A 17471-nucleotide genomic window follows, 5' to 3' on the forward strand; every position below is an offset into this window, starting at 1 on the left:
GATCTAATGGACAGTGAAAGGAGATATTTTAAAACAATGATTTGGCTGAAGTATTAATCAACTAGATGTCATAATAAAAGATTATGTGTCAAAAAATTCAATCCAGAGCTGCATTCCTCTCCTTACATGGAGACACTATCAATTTTTAAAATCTATGTTATTTATTTCATATAAAGTATATTACTGTCAAATAGTGCTGAGTATTCCAGCCATAATTATTTTCATTGTATAAAAAGTCAATTTTAAAATAAAGTTGTAACTTAAATTTAAAAATTTCTAAATCCCCAAATTATGTTGACTTTCCGTGACATTAGGCCATCAGACACTACAGTTGAATAAAAGAAACATTTTTCCATTTAAGAGGAAAATATTTAGTTTTGGAAAAATCTAAGCAGTATGTCGAATTAAATTACCAAGAAAGAGACTTCTATAGTATTCATTTCAATAAATCTGATATTTATTTTCAGCTTCTGAGTTCCAAAGAACAGCAAAGATTTAAACACAGTACTTTAGCATCTTTGATGTTCTACTTTTATTTGAATATTCATTTCAAATATCAATGTAGCAAGAAATATATAAGTTCTCAATCTAAGTTTTCTTGAAACATGCCAATTCAATAAGTTTAGTGTGTGTGTGTATGTACACAAAAGATACTGAAGTTTTAAAATTAAAACTTGGCCAACCAGCAGCGGCATTCCATATTTTAATGCATTATATATGAGCATAAGACTCATCTCAGATTGAAGTCTCTGTCAAGTGCAAAATATTTCATATTATGTTCAGTCACTGCAGTTAAATACTTAACTTCCTGAAATAGAAGTTTCCATTTGGGAAAGAGACATTTGAATAGTTGGAGTGTTTATGCCTTTGACATTAGGTTTCCCTAAGGAAATGTCAACATTTTTATCGTTTTTCTATCACTTTCTTATTCATATTATTCTTTGTTGCTTGTTTTATTTTGATGTTTATCATAGCACATCTTTTTTTTTTAAGTCATCAGCGCACTGAGTCTGTGAATTATTTTTCCAACCAGTTACATTCATGCCCCCCAACCCTAACACTTCTCATTTAACCTCTACACTTCCTAAATAAACCAAAATATCCCCTGTAGTTTGAGGGGAGGGGAGAAAGGTCTCTAGTAACTCAAAGAACTGATGTGAACTGCCATACAGCTACTGCAGAAAAAAAGGACTGAAATGTCACAATGTGAAGAACCACAGACTCTATAACTTATTTAGGTATGAATTGCATTGGCTTTATCACAAAAACGTTCTTGATGTCCATGCTGTGAGTACTCCCTCTGCCTTGATGATAGAAAAGCATTCCCATTCTGCCCCAGCTAGTGGCCCAGGGCCACCTGGGGGACTCTGTTCTGCCCCAGCTACATCAAGAACACCTAGACAGCTCTGTATGACTTGGATATGGTGTAGGAGAAGAACGACCATGTGTCACATCAACAGTTCTAGTTTTTTCTAGAGGATGAGGGATGATTCTGAAAACCAGCAAAACCGAAGTACTCAGAGGAAGCTGGAGAATTAACCCTGCTATTTATCTCATGGCACTGGAGAACAATTTAAAAGCTTACTATATACTTCACTCTAAGTTCTTAAACTGCCTCAGTTTTTTGTTTTGTTTTGGATTTTTTTTTCTTTAGGCATAGTTTCCAGATTTTTCATGTAAAATAAGTTTGCATCTAGTGAAAGAGAAATCCCAACTTTTCAAGATGAGTAGTGAATACATTTTCCATGTTATTAAAATAAAAATTAGGAAGACTAGGTTAAGAAAGTACCCCCCAGAAAAACAGCCTCTGTGTTCTGTGAAACACATACCAACTTAACTGCTTATGATTTAAATATGTCAAAAGGCCAAAATCAGAACTCATTTTGATTCCCCAGTTCCTAGAATACAGGCTGTAAATATATAACTTTTTAAAGAATGAGTGAAATGACAAGAGTTTATGTTTTATAGTTTAATATCATGAATTGCTTCCTTCTAGGAAAAACAAAATCAACAATAATGGATAATGAAGAATTTAAAATAGAAAAATAGAATTTTTAGCAAATGGAAACATTCTACATTAATCTTGTTTATTAAATCAAAGTCATGCAAACTAAACAATTGAAATATACATTTTAACCTTAAAGGGCTTAAATCTTTTACCAACAATTCAAAAATTCCTGAAAAAACAGAGATAAGTAACTTGGCAGAACCATGAACAAAATTCACAAAATTTTTAAAACTAACAATGTTAGAAAACTAAAAGAGGGAAGAACACATTTGTCCTAATCATTAGGGAATAAAGAAGAGTGGGGAAAACAGCCCACAGTTCTACAACAGTGGGTAAGAAGTGGGAAATTTTATCTGCGAACCCCAGAAAAGTGCAGCTGAAACAGGCAGAAATATAAGGTAATTCATGACTCATGTAACTGGTGGTACCAAGTTCGGATGGGCGTTATTGTAGACAAATTCCTTGGCTCAGGACCCATATCCCAGAGATTCCCTGGGATCTGGCTCTCCCTCGTGGTTTCTTCTACCACATGCTAGAAGCTGGATGGCTATCGAGGTTCTAAGGCTCTGACAGTAAAATTCAGAGGGAACTTCTCCCATAAGACCAAGGAAAGAGCTTTCCCAGATGGCCTCAGCTAACTGCTCTTTGAGCATGTTTGGCACAAACTGAATCACATGACCATTCTCAAAGTAATCACTGGCACCGGGAACTAGATCGCAGCTGACAGACCACCCAGACTCACCCTTGCAGGTGGGTGGTCATACAGACCCAACCCTCTGGTTGCATGTTGAAGGGAGTTACCTGAACAAATGTGGCGCCCTCCTAGGAAGGCAAAAATGGAGAATGCTGAGTAAGCAAACAGTAACATCACTGTACCATGCACAGGCCAGCCCTGTATTTCCAGACAGAAATGCATGCCTCAGAGGCTCACAGTTGGCCTGTTGTGGGTCATATCACACTTCAAACCTAGAGGAGCAATTCCAGGCAAATGTTTGCTCAACTCTTGCTTATGTTCTTTCAAGGACTAAGGGTCTGTGTTCAACAAAGTGGCATATGCTTCATGGAAGAGCGATTCAATGTATTGAGCTGCTGTGTACCTCCTTTCTTAAAACGTCATTGGAACAACTTGTTGGGATCCAGTGGATGAGTTTATTCCTTCTCTTCTATGGTCCTCCAAACACGTGAGGACAGTTGGCAGGTTCCCTTGCACCCTTTGTTCTCAAGGACCGTCCCAAGGCTCTCCAGTCTCCACAACATTAAGTATTTCCATTTTTAAGTAATCACCCAAAACCTTTGTAAGATTTCCACTTCAGAAGTGAGCTATTTAGAGCATCACATCATGCTATCATATTAGGTTCATTTTTGAACTGGGACACAGTGGGTACACTAAGCTAGGAGTCTGGAAAGTCAAGTGCTAGCCTTGATATCAAGAACGGGAAGATTCTTCAACTTTTTCTTGAAGAAGGTGATTGTAATAGCCCAACAATCTGAAATATGCATATTTCAGATACTGTAATTTGTACAAATACACCTCAAATTTGTAATTTGAGGTGACTGTAATACCATATATATATATATATATATATTTCAATTTTATTACAATGATAACATTGTAATTTGTAATTTGTACTAATACACCTCAAATTTGCAATTTGAGGTGACTGTAATGCCATATATATTATATGTAATATATATATATTTTTTCAGATTGTTGGGCTATTACAATCACCTCAAATCATTATTTTGCAGTCTTTCTGTTCTGTTTATAATGAAGTATTGTGTAAATATGTGAGTTTTACTTGGAACCTTTTGGACTGAGATTAATAAAGGTAGTATGAATAAGAATTTACGCTATTATACCCGTCTGATTAAAGTCTGCACAGTCTTTTTTATTGTTCAGGAAATGTCATTTGATCCTTCAAAATTGATTCATAACATCAGAAGAAGGGAAGCTAAAAAGAGAACTTAAAAACTTAAAGCAGCAAATATAAAGTGCAGTAATCCTGCCAAAATTCTCTAAGTGAAGTTTCCATATTTATGATGGGAAGTACGCTTTATTTTTAACAGAAAATTATATACTTATAGGACCTTAAAAAGCTACAGTTCTTAAAAGCCAAATTTGAGGAAATTCTTATTTACTAAAAATGTATCTATAAATGTAAGGCATCTATACATATAAATGGAATTTGTAATAAGTACCTCAACAGGAGTATTATAAACATTCATTTGATTCCAAGAGCAGCTCCAAAAAAGTTCACCTGCTTCACAATGTAGCTCATGAATAACATAAAGTGAGTCTGAGCTCCTGGAAGGCAAGAACCTGCACAGTAAAAGATTAGCTAGGAGGGTAGCCCATGGTTAGTCTCATGAAATTACTGAAGGCTCACAGTCTCCTGATGAAATAAAGGAGCTACATAGTTGCTTGCCTAAGCTTGCCAGTTCTCAGACATATCCCTACTGCTTTGTTTTGTTTTTCCTGAACCATGCGGTTTCACGTATTCAGGTGCTTTTCTTTCCATAACATTTTAACTGATTTCTTGAGATCTCTCCTAAGACAGAGTGTTCCCCCTCTGCTCTCCAAAGAAGCATGCAGTTCCCTTCCAATCGTTAAAACAGGAACTAAGTAGTGAAGAAGTATATACATAGAAATGATAACAGATTCCAGAATCTTGGAAAGCTCTGGGAAACTGTCTTTGTATACAGTTCATTCCGTCCTTGCTTGTCTACATGTAGAAGCTCTGATATATTTGCTTCCCAGCCATTCAATTCCCAAGGGTAAATGTAACCCCTCAGTAACCCGCCTCTTCCTACAACCCTCACGGCTGCCCTCTTTCCAGGTTAAAAAGGTCCCGGTTTTCTTGGACACCTCACTGGATACAAAGAGAGGACTCCACCCCACACATGCACACAACTAGCCTCCTTCCTTCCAAACTTCTTTCACATCCCTCTCTGCCTGGCTCAGGGTCCTTCTCCATAGCAAGTCCCTCCTGGACTGCAAGTAAATGTTTGCTCAAACACCTCAGAACCACTGTTCCCACGGGGTAAGAACAAAGGGCTCTGCTGGTTTGGCACATCCCAGTTCAGAGTGTTACCATGCTTCTAATTTCATTTGTTCCTCCCACAAACCCAGTGATGTCCATGAGACAGGGAATCTGATTTTACAAATGAGAAAGCAGAGGTTGAGCTCGGTTAGAATAGTAAGAAAAACCTGGATTCAAACTGCCGAAGCCTAATGCTCTGTCCCCTAACACTCTACAGTATATGCCTTCCGTGAAGCAGGTTTTAGCTCGGTGTTGGGGGAATTCATTCTGACTGAACTGACGTAGGCTTAGGCAATGACAGTATGACACCCAATGAGCACCAAGAGGTGAAATTGCCATTTGTAAGTTATATAAGTCAAAAACAGATCTATTTAAAAGATAATAATGGTCCCAACACCTCTTGGGCATAGAGAGATTCAAAAGACCCCAATGAGAGAGAGAACACCAGTAGAACTGGGTCCAAAAATATACAGCTAAAGGAATGCTGTAATGGTGAAAATGTTCACTGATTTTTTTTTTCTTTTAGAATTACATTGTTTTGCTCTAAGTAAAGCATTACTGTAATCTCAAGTTTTACTGACTTTCTCCCTTCAACCAAACCTGAAGTTTTCCACTTATGTCAAACATTTTCCTCTGTTTATTCTTCACTGTACTCAAATGCCTAAGTTAACAGCACCACCATCTTGAAAATTTCGTTTCTTTCCAACATCTGATAAAAACTTTGCATCATATAAGTGTGCATCAACCAAGCATAGGGCACGTAGACACAACTCTGCATACACAGATCTGCACACATATGGTCTCCTTCTGATGCACGCACATACACTATAGCTGCCAAAAAGCTAAACTACAGAAGGCACTAGGGAGAACCAAATTGGACATGGCCATTATGTGGATCACTTCGCCTGAAGTTACTTCCCAACATCATTCGTCTTTGCCACAGTAAGGTCACAAAGGCATGGATTCCAAAGTGGTCCTTTGAGGTTGAAAAGTGCCCACAAACTGCCTCTTAATAAAATATTTAAAAGAGACAACATAATTTTGTGGGAGAAAATGAAGGACAATTAGAAGTCTCCAATTCAAGCACCAGCTCTCTAACTAAAATCAAATGTGTTTATTAACCGCTAAACCACAGGTAACACGTCAGTTGTTAAAAAAATATTTTAAAAGGCTGTCTCTGGGGGTACCTGGGTGCCTTACAGGGTTAAGTATCTGCCTTTGGCTCAGGTCATGATCCCAGGGAGCCTGCTTCTCCCTCTCCTTCTGAAGCTCCCCCTGCTTGTGTTCTCTTGCATGTACACTTTCCCCTCTCTCAAATAAATAAAATCTATAAAATAAAATAAAATAAAATAAAAGGCTATCTCAGTCATAAAGAAGCATCTAAGACATTTGGGGAGACAAAATAAATGCTTAAGTTAGACCATACTGTTTTTTGGGGGGGTATTCTTTTGCTTTGGTTTTGGCTTTAAGTACTTACTATTTTATTTTATTGTTTCATTTATTTAAGTTCTATAACCCAATGTGGGGCTTGAACTCACAACCCCAGCCAGCCAACCAAGCCAGCCAGATGCCCCAAACCATAAAATTCTTAAGAATTCTAAGATGGCAATTGATACATGTAACTAAGCAACAGTGTATTATTCTCAAAGGGACTGCTAAATGATTTTATAAAATTGCAGAGCACAGAGAATTTATTTAGGGTTGGGATAGTCTGCAAACACTGACTAGGGAAAAAAATATATAATTTGATCTGGATCTTGAAAGATTGGTTAAGAATTGAGCAGCAGAAATATATCCTTTATGTCTATAGCACTTTCTAATTTCCTTTTTATTTTTACATACAACTACTCAACCTTCCCAATAACACTTATGAGAAAGAAAACATGTATCATTCTCATTTATCAAGGAAAAAAAAAAGTTTAATGTTGGTAAGGGCTTACTAAAGACCTAAAACATACACACGTAAACATCCATTCATTCATTCCTCTACTCCACTCTATAGCTACCTGAACAGCTACGAAGTGCCACCCGCTGGCACAGACAGCGGGAATACGGCAGGGAATACAACAAACACCCTCTCTCTGTGGAGCTTACGTTTTAGAACATACACAGTGGACCCCTGGAGCACATGGGCAGTTAGGAGCCCTCACCGGCACCCCCTGAAGTCTAAAATCCACGTGTAACTTCAACTCGCCCAAAACTTGATACGACTAGCCTACTGTTGCCCAAAAGCCTTACTAACAACACAGTTGATTAACGTGTATTTTATATACTATATATACTATATTCTTACAATAAAGTAAGCTAGAGAAAAAAAATGTATTTAAGAAAGTCACAAGGAAGAAAAAACACACTTCGGTATTATACAGTATTTATCCAAAAAATCCACATAGAAGTAGACCGTGTCATTCAAGGGTCAACCACAGAATAAACCCTCGATAAGGCAGGAAGTAGGGACAAGGACACACCAGACAAGAGAAACATCCAGAAGGCTCGGAAGCAAGAAAGAGAACAGTCAGTATAGCAGTTCCATTACTGTTGAGGGTTGAGAAGGCGGAGTCTGAGAGAGCGACTTTGGGGCCATTCTGAAGCTGCTGAATCTAGATATGGCTATGGATTTGGGGCTGGACTCAGTACACACTGGAAGGAATGGAAGGATGTAACCAACACAACACTAGTAATAGTACTAGTAATAGTAATAGTACTAGTGTAGGAACAGAGCTTTTTTTAAGATTTTACTTATTTATTTGAGAGAGAGAGGCAGCTAGAATCAGAACATGAGCGGGGGCAGGGGGAGTAGAGGGAGAGGGAGAAGCTGGATTCAGTACACACTGAAAGGAATGAAAGGACTTAACTAATGTAACATTAGTAATAGTACTAATTATATTAGTATTATATGGTAGTAATAGTAGGACAGTACAGTGTGGGAATAGAGGTTTTTTAAAAGATTTCATTTATTTATTTGAGAGAGAGAGGCAGTTAGAATCGGAACATGAGCAGGAGCAGGGGGAGCAGAGGGAGAGGGAGACACAGGCTCCCCACTGAGCAAGGAGCCTAATGCAGGACCTGATCCCAGGACCCTGGGATCATGACCTGAGCTGAAGGCAGAGGCTTAACCAACTGAGCCACCCAGGTGCCCCAGGAATAGTTTACTATATACAAAATAGTAGCATATTAATTATAATAGCACCTAACACTCACTGATGACCTACTACAGGACGGGTACTCTCCTCAATACTTTACATGTATTAACTTGTAGACTTGGTCCACTTTCTAGCTCCAATTGCCCATGAGGAAACTAAGGACAAAGAGATTAAGCAACCTGCCCAAAGCCACACAACAGATAGCAGAGCCAAGAAATAAACTGACTTTCCCTGTCAAGAATCCAAGCTCTGAGCCACGGGGCTTGCACTCATGGCACAGAACAGGGAGGTGGGGGCTAAAGGCAAGGCCCCCAATTCCTTATCAATTAAATAACCTTGTCTGAGATCTCACGGATATAAATTTGGTAGCCGTGGAAACGCAGAGAGAGCAGCAGACGCATGTGACACGTTAAAGAAAAGAATGGATTGGATTTATTAACTACATTTTATAAACGAGGGCAGGTTCAAACCTGAAAGACTAAGAGAAGATATTCCTATCAATAAAAATAAGGAAGCCAAATGGAGGAAGCCTCGTTGGAGGGAGGGAAACAGAGTGGCTTTAACATGTGTCAGATGTTACCAGCATTCTAGGAAGGAAATGCAGAAATGGACACAGAAAAGACATCAGCTGGAAATATGGAGCCCTTTAAACCTCCTGGTTCAGATTTTTTTTTTTTTTTTTTTTCGGATGGGTTTATGTCACATGACTGCTGAGGTCTCTTCTAGTTCTGTGACTCTATAATTTTGTAATTCAATAAGCATAGAATATCTATCCTCACAAAGTCTGAGATGGAGTTTCTTTGGCCAAGGCAATCTTTAGGGGCTTCTGCATGGACTTTTGAAACACCCTGCAAACTTCCCTTCAAATGCAGTTTCAAAACTTCAACACCCATGAACCAAAGAAAAACTTGAGAAGAAAAAAAATCCCCAAAACACCATATTCTGATTTGTTAAAAAAAAAAAAAAAAAATGAAAACAAAAATGAAAAAAAACCCCACAGGGCTTAAAACAGGTGTTTCCCTTGAAATGAGGCCTTGCTGACAAAATGACTCAAAATGAGGTAATTAATGTAAGACCTTTCTTTTTTTTTTTTTTTAAGGAGTCTAACTTAATTAAGTATCCCCTACCTACAGAAAAACACAAACTGCATAAACTGTCCAGTTTCATACTGAAAAAGTTATATATTCCATCACAATCAGCCATTTGTCCTTCAACCAGTGAAGAGGAAGAGGAAAGAAGTCTAAATGAAAAGGAGTTTTTTAAAAGCGAAGATCTTGCTTCAGCCTTTCTAAGATGGCTTATAAAAGCACAGGTAAGCATTGGTATGGTTGAGAACCGTGAAGAAATAACAACCATTGGCTGAAATATTCAGTCTGGTTTTACTATCCACTACACAGTCTGAGCTGGACTAAAAACACAGCAAAACTGAGAATGAAATAGAGCCAAACACACCATTACATTCAGGGAGTGTCTCCTGCGAGCTGCTTTCCAGGTAGCTGTGGATTCCACTAGGGGGCAACAGAGTGTGCGCAGAGAGTGACTTGGGCTTGAAGGACAGTGTGTAGTTTTAGGTCACTAGTTCAGTGTACAAAAACAGTCTCCCATTTCAAAGACACCTTGGATTTCTGAATGATGCTTCTATTACCAAGGAATGTGTTCTGATAGAAGGATTCCTGTTTTAAAGTTAAAGTTAGTCATACTGGCAGTTTGATTTCTCAATAATAAATGAATACAAATGTTCTGTCATAATAAAGTAGCTTCCCATTAAACTATTGCACAATTTAATAACTTTCAAACAAATTTCATGAGATTTTTAAAAAAGCAGAATGTACTCTATATAGCCTTTGATGTTTTAATACTTAAATTTAAAACATTTAATGTTTAAATCAAAATGCACAGGTAAAAAATACACCTACAATACTACAAGATTCAACAGCTAACATTTGAGCACTTACTGTGTACCATACTATATTGAAAACTTAATACAGTTTTCAGACACTAACCCTATAAGATAAAAAGCAACATTACATCCATTTTACAAACAGGCAAATTAAGGCTAATAGACATGATGCTTACCCAAAAACTTACAGCTAATAAAGGATGAAACTTTAATACTGGAGTCCCAGATACCATGTGTGATCCCTAAGGCCAACCGACCATCATTAGCATCCAGGGGATTTGGGCATTTTTCCAAAATTAACCCCTGTGATAGTCAAATTTTAGTTAAAGATACAGTCTTTCATTGTACCTTACCATGTAATAAAAGTTTACTTTTGTATATGTATTTACTTACTGTAAAATCATGGCAGTAATCCAATTTACATAACAAGTTATGCACTGCTGTATTTCAGTATCATATTGCCATTGCCTTCTACAAACAAGAAATAATAATAATAATAATAATAATAATAAGGAAGAAAATCATTTAAAAAATTCAATACTCATGTTCTCATACTCAAAAAAAATATCAGCTAATGCTAAGTGTTGCATGGGCTTTATTAGATGTTAGTCTGTAGACTTCTTCGCAGTATTGTATATTACAATGAGAAACTGATAAGTCAATACTATATAGCTCTGGTGTGACCCTGAAATTATTTCTACACAAGATAAAAGCACAGCAATCAAGGCCTAAAGAGTGAGGTTCACCCCACAAATGGAGATTCGATCTGTGATGTACTTTGGAAAGAATGAACAGATTGATCAACTAATCAGAAGCATAAGACATTTTCCTTGTCCTACAAAATCTTTAAGTCCAACTAGTGAAAACTTCATCATCATTTAAAAAGTTTAAAATAGGATAAGAGACACTGTATTAATGTCCTACTGATGTTATAACAAGTTACTCCAAACACGGTGGCTTCAAGCAACACAAACTTGTAATTCCAGACGTAAGATGTCTGAAATAGGTCTCACTGGGCTAAAATCAAGAGGTCAGCAGGGAAGCTCTGACTGATGGAAGCTCTGGAAGAGAATCCATTCCTTCCTCCCTTCCTCCCACCCCCCCACCCCAGCTTCTAGAAACTACCTGCATTCTTTGGCTCCCTTTTTTTTTTTTTGTAAGATTTTATTAATTTTAAGTAATCTCTACACCCAACATGGGGCTTGAACTTAGAACCCCACGATCAAGAGTCATATGCTCTACTGACTGAGCCAACCAGGTGCTCCTGCCTCCATTTTTAAAGTCAGCATTGGACAGTCAATTCTTTTCACATTGTATCTAATACCGACTCTCTTGCCCGCCTATCCAAATAATCCAGAATAATTTCCCCACATTTTAACATCCTTAATCACATTTGCAAAGACCCTTTTCCCATGTAACATACATGTCACTGGTTCTGGACATTAGGATTAGATATCTTTAGAGGCTAACACTCTGTCTACTGCAGATAACAAAACATATAATTTGTGCACATTTGGCAATCTTTCTGAAAAGTAGTTACTGAACTATAGAATATATTCTCCTACAAAACAGCATATAGTTTTTAGAAAAGTGTAGTCCACCAAGTCCTCACAGAAGTAATCTGGGACATGGAGAACGGGACAGTAACACGGGCAACATACTTTCACAATAAATTAGGTACAAGCTTCAGGCAAAGACAGTTGAATTTATATACGTGTGACATACTAATTCAAAATAACCTTGTTAAACTCCATAGTTCTCTTACCTATCTCTTCTTAACAATGGTGCTATGTACAAAAAAATTCATGCTTATTTATAATTCATGAGTTTTCATAATCAGCAATTATAGAATCAAACAACCAACACACTGCTTGGCACGTTGCAGAAGAACAAACGAGTATGGAAATTTAAATTCTAGTTTGATTCTGCCACGGACAACCTATGTGATCTCCAGCACGTCACTTACAATTTCTGCGGCTATTCTCAGAAACTAAAAATAGGGATAACAAATAGCTCCTGCCCACAGGGTCACTATGAAATAAAACCACTCCATAAAATGTTAAGTAGTTGTTATTGTGTGAACTACGTCAGTAGCCTTGGGCAGCCAGAGAAAAGGCATTAGTGTAAAACTGTAAATTTTCATGTGTTTATCCCAAAGAACTTGAATCATCAAACAGATTCAAAAAAACAGGAGAATTTGAAGAATGGGTGTTACAACTGGAGAATTAAGTCACAGCATAAGATTTTATACAAATATTAGTTATCGTAAGATACAAAATTCCAAAGTTGCTCCAATAATATTTCAAGAAAACATAGCATAGAAATAGTGCAACATGGTTATCTAGGCTTGCCTGTGAAGGGACTCTACTGGGAAAGCAAGTCGAAACAGGACCAAAAAAATCTCCCAAAGAAGCACCATGTGCACCACGCATTGTGTTGGCCCAAAGAGTAACTGAGATAAGACCAAAGGCAAACCACCTCTGGTACCAGAAGTTTTGAAAGTCATTTACTTAGGATACCGTGTGATTGTAAGTAGAATACCATTCAGCCTCTAATTTCAGTCTTTGCAGAAGTATACCAGATGGCTCTGACACTAAATAAATGGCCTCAGCCAGCTCTGCTTTCTGATTCTAAATTTCTGTTTCTGCTGCTTCCTCCGCTAGGGTTGGGCTATCAAATTTTTACCTGTAGTGAGAGGCTTTCCTAGGGAGTGGGGTAAGTGGCATTGGCCAAGGATTCTGTACATCCACCCATGCCTCTTTGGGCTTGCATTCCATATTGTAAATGCAAGAGATTATTAGATAGCCAATTTGAAAAGAGGTGGATTGTAATTTTATCTAAGCTCGATATTGTCTCCATGGATTTGGGTGAATTTGATAGATCATTAAACATTTAGAAGTATCACTTCCTATTACTTCTCAATCTAAATTTACAAAAAAGGATGGTCAAACAAAGTCTGGTGGAACCTTCTTTCCATACTAGATACGAAAACTATCAGAAACTCTTCAGACTGCAGAGACAATGTCAGGAAAAAAAAAAAAAAAAGTGATGCTTTTTCACTGACATTATTTTTAAAAGGGAAAAAATGGGAGCATGTATTTTTTTCCCCAGCAATATCCAAAGCGTACATTCTCATCTGCTCTGCAGCACAATACCAATTAGGCGTCGTGTATTTAATGTGAAAGTACATTAAGGAAATAGGTACACCTGTACCCAAACAGCCCTCATCCTTTGCTAGGATTTCAACAGACTACCTCATTTTTTTCACCTGACTCAGTAGCAGTGAAGTCCCTTTAAAACCAAGATTACATATAATAAAAGCAGTTTCTGTGTCTAGTAAATGGATTATAGTTAAAAGGGCACTGCCAGGATAGTTAAAAAGAATTCTCTAAAGGAAGAGCTCTGTAGGACAAATGATTTCCCTCAGCACCATTCATGGGAACATCCTTCCTATAATTAGGTCTTGGACAAGGCTGGGGTGAGACATTTTCTTCTGGCCCTTCATAAACTTGCTACTTTTTGGCGTTTAATTTTAATACAATGGACATCAGTGAAATCTGAGAAGGGAAGACCTTCTTCATTAACAAACAGACCAAATGCCTAGACTATGTCAAAATAAGAAGCTGGCTGCAGGTAGACAGAAAGTGAAACAGAAATACCGAAGTGAAAGTCGGCCCTTAAAGTTATCAATGTAAATATTATTATTAATTTCTGGGAGACCAAGCAGTAAGTGTTCTTTGAGAATCGGATAAGAGAATGTACCAGATATTATTAATACAAGGAACACAAAGGAAATAAAAATCTTCTGGTCCATGTCACATAGAACTTACAATATATTTCGGGAGATAAGTTCCTTATGGAATGAGTAATTATAAAACAAAGCAAATTAGCAAACCAGGGTTGAGTTCCAACATAAAACAGGGCAAATAAATGGACAGAATGTCCACAAAGACTTTTGGAAATTTGAACAGTCCAAAAAGATCTTACAGAAAAGGAAAAATGTAAATTTTACCCGAGTTCATTAAATCACTTACATTTCAGTGCAGTTGGTACACACACACAGACATACACAGACACACACACAGACACACACACACACACACACACACACACCAGAGAGTGCAGAAAAACAAAAGAGAGAAACACATAAACACACATAAATTAGCCTAGTACAAACAGCACTGAGGACACAAAGGAGAAGAAACACTGAAGCCAGGATCCCTCAGGGAAAGCTGTGGTTCAATTCGGGAGGACACAGGAACCACTGATAAGAGGAGCCCAACACAGAAGTGGCCATAGAACAATGTGTCTCAATTGCAAAAATTCAGTGTAAGGCCACTGAATTTTCCTCTCACACCTTTTCCAGTTTATCATCAGAAGAAAAATCTAATTAAAATAAGATATTTGCAACGGGGTTACTCCCAAGCAGGTGGCAAAATATCTTACAACTTTTTGGAATATTCCATTTAGTATTTTGTTTTTATTTTAGAAATGAAAATAAAAACTATAATAAAAGATGGGTTTTTGCCAGCTACTTTCTAAAAAAAAAAAGAAAAAAGAAAAAATCTTTACCATAGTTCCTCATAAGATTTGTCTGCCTGTTGTTTTCTCTATTTTGAAACACATTCAAATCACAGGTATTGAGTTAACTGTTTAGCAAGGGCCAAGAAGAAACCCCAGCGCCAGCAGTGGCAATGGGAACTCCAGCAGCCTCGGTGCCTGACACTAATTTACAGAGACGCATGAGGAACTCTTGGGAATGAAGTGTCTGCTAATTAGACCACCATGAACAGATTCCCAAACCTTGACAAAGTTTTTCCAAACAACTGATGAGGAACTTTGATTTATGGGCTGTTCAGGTAAAGCCTGAACAGATGGTATCTTTTAATAATAACTGACACATGCATTTGTTAAGGATCTCAATCTCTAGGAAACGCGGAGCTCTACGGAGGAAAACAGAAGAGTTCTAGTCATCTACCTTGTCTTTGTCTTCAACGACATCTGCCAAAACATCATCTGGGTCCAGGATTCCTCCATCTGTGTATTCTAAGTGATGAATCTTCACCCAGTAGCCAGGATCCTATGATACAACAATCAACAAGTTTCATGATGTAGACTTTTTAAAAATACAGTTTAATTTTTTTTTAAAAGTTGACAATTTTAAAAATGGGCTTTAGTAACGAAATGTTTGAACACCAAAAATAAATGTTACTTCTATTTCGATAAACATTTGCCATTTTTATCCTGTTTCAGGGAGATCAGTAAATCACAGCAGACCTATTTCATCAATTATCCTAGAAGATAAATTACAATGCAAAGATAAAAGTGCCACACTTGAAAAGTGTATTCAAGAAATTTTTTATAACTTTCATTTAGGTAACCCCAAGAATACTTTGGGGGAAGAAAAAAGAACTTTTTGAGGGCACTCTTTGAAATGGGATTAGAAATTCAGACTGAGATTCCCAAAGTTGTAGGCGAGGGGCGGGTGGTGGGGGGAATCAAAAGGCAGAAATCTTTGATGGCAACAGTCGTCAGTTTAGAATCTATCAATGGTGCGGAGTAACCGCTGACCTCTTCATCTTTTTAAATCTCCACACTCCATGCCTGTCCTCCCCAAGATTTGGGATGTCACATAGAGCAAGAGCTCTACACAGCAGCGACTTGAACCGTGTTTGGAGCTGAACAAGGAGTTCGCTGAACAGGAGAAGTGATTTAGGAGATTTCCAAATACTATTTTAAAAATCTGCTTAGGAAAGTAAGGCTTAAGGGAAAGAATTATTTTCTCAATTTGATATGTGGTTAAATACTCCGACGCTACAGCACAGAATTAAATGATGCAGCTGCCTACTTCCAGAAAGGACACGAAGGTCAACCAGAATAATGAGACAAAGACATGAACCAGTGAATGAAGAAAAACATTAGCAAGTTTTTTACCAGAATACCCGAGCTATTATCAGTTTGGCTCTGTGATTCTTAGAAAGCTTCTCAAAGTGCGAATAATTCTTCTAGGATAAAGTGCTAAGCCTTTATCATATGAATCTTTAGAAGGGATAAGAACTAACATAGTCCAGAATTCAATTGCAATTTTACAAAAACTAATAGAAATGGTTGTCACACAGGCTCCTCTTTACCTGGCCCCCAATAAAATGCAAGAATATACTATTAAATAATAATGCTTTCAAAGCATCTATGCAGAGGGCTACTGAAATGTGGCCCGAGTATATAGCTTTTTAGTAATCTGACTTGGTAAAGCCATAGGCTTAAAAAAAATCCAAAGGAATTCTCCTTTGACATTTCAAAAATTAAGTTTTCTATAGAGTACCTGAAGAGCTATTCCAAGTAAAATGAAAGGAATTTCATTGCTTCTAATACTAGCCTTGTAAGTGGAAACACTGATGATTGGGAAACTTTAACCACCTGATTCTCTTACCCAGCGAGATCACAAGGATAGGAGCAGTCACTGTATAACCAGGTAAAGAAAAGCACAGCACACCCATCAATCAGATTCTTTAATCTGAGATCCTTACCAATTCAAGGTGATTGTGCTATAAAAGGTGAGCTTTACAATAGTGCAGAATAGTACAATAGACTGGATTCTAAATAAGGAGAATACTAGAGTAGATAAAACACTACCTAACAGCCACTGGACTGTACAGAAAGAAAGAACTCCCCCTATAATCTTTGGGAATTCAGTCTTTTGGCTATGGCCATGCCATCAGCAATGTATTTTTTTCGAAATATAGCCAGGACTTCTAATTGAAATCTATAGGGTATTACATTTTCCTTGTCAAAATTGCCTTCTTACAAAGGGAGCTCAATTTAATTAATTTCTATTAATATCCATTGAGTTGGTTTTTGCTATATTACAGCACTGTAGATGAAATCTGTTGATTCTAACCATGTTTATAAAAGGTGATATATTCTGAAGAGTTCTGAAGAGTTTGTGTTTTTTTTATATTTTCAATTACTTGAAAGCAGACATCTATTAAGTTGTCTCCTTTTTTCTCATGCTCAGTTTATAAAAGCAGATTTTATCACCTAAGACTGAGGTAAACAACTACCTCCAACTATTGCAGTGTATGTTAAAGTGTGCCTGTGTTCCTGCCTAGAGGTAGGAACACAGGAGAAAACCAAGGAGTCGGATTTAAAATAGGAAAACTCAGGGGGTAAGAGGGCACGGGATGTGACCAGCAGCACAGGAAGGAGCAGACAGGTGGCAGCGTGATGGGGTTCTTAAGTCACACAGCATTTTGCCATCTCTCGTGCTTGCAGGATCTAAGACCTTCTGGAAGATAAGACCTAGGAGTTGCATCTATGACATTTATCTCTACTCTTCTAATTGTGATTCCGAGGAGTACCAAAAAAAGTCCCACAGTATT

At 37.5% G+C, this 17471-nt stretch overlaps 1 protein-coding gene across 3 annotated transcripts in view; it reads right to left on the reverse strand.

Moving 5' to 3' along the window:
* PARD3B (par-3 family cell polarity regulator beta) overlaps positions 1 to 17471 on the reverse strand; it is a 1047303-nt gene that overhangs the window by 877815 nt on the left and 152017 nt on the right. For all 3 annotated transcript variants that reach the window (XM_059168302.1, XM_059168301.1, XM_059168303.1), the window contains exon 2: positions 15071 to 15172. In XM_059168302.1, the coding sequence (XP_059024285.1) occupies positions 15071 to 15172 (102 nt within the window). The remainder of the gene's footprint in view (positions 1 to 15070; positions 15173 to 17471) is intronic.

The sequence above is a fragment of the Mustela lutreola genome, chromosome 3 (assembly GCF_030435805.1).
Source record: "Mustela lutreola isolate mMusLut2 chromosome 3, mMusLut2.pri, whole genome shotgun sequence".
NCBI classification, from domain to species: domain Eukaryota; kingdom Metazoa; phylum Chordata; class Mammalia; order Carnivora; family Mustelidae; genus Mustela; species Mustela lutreola.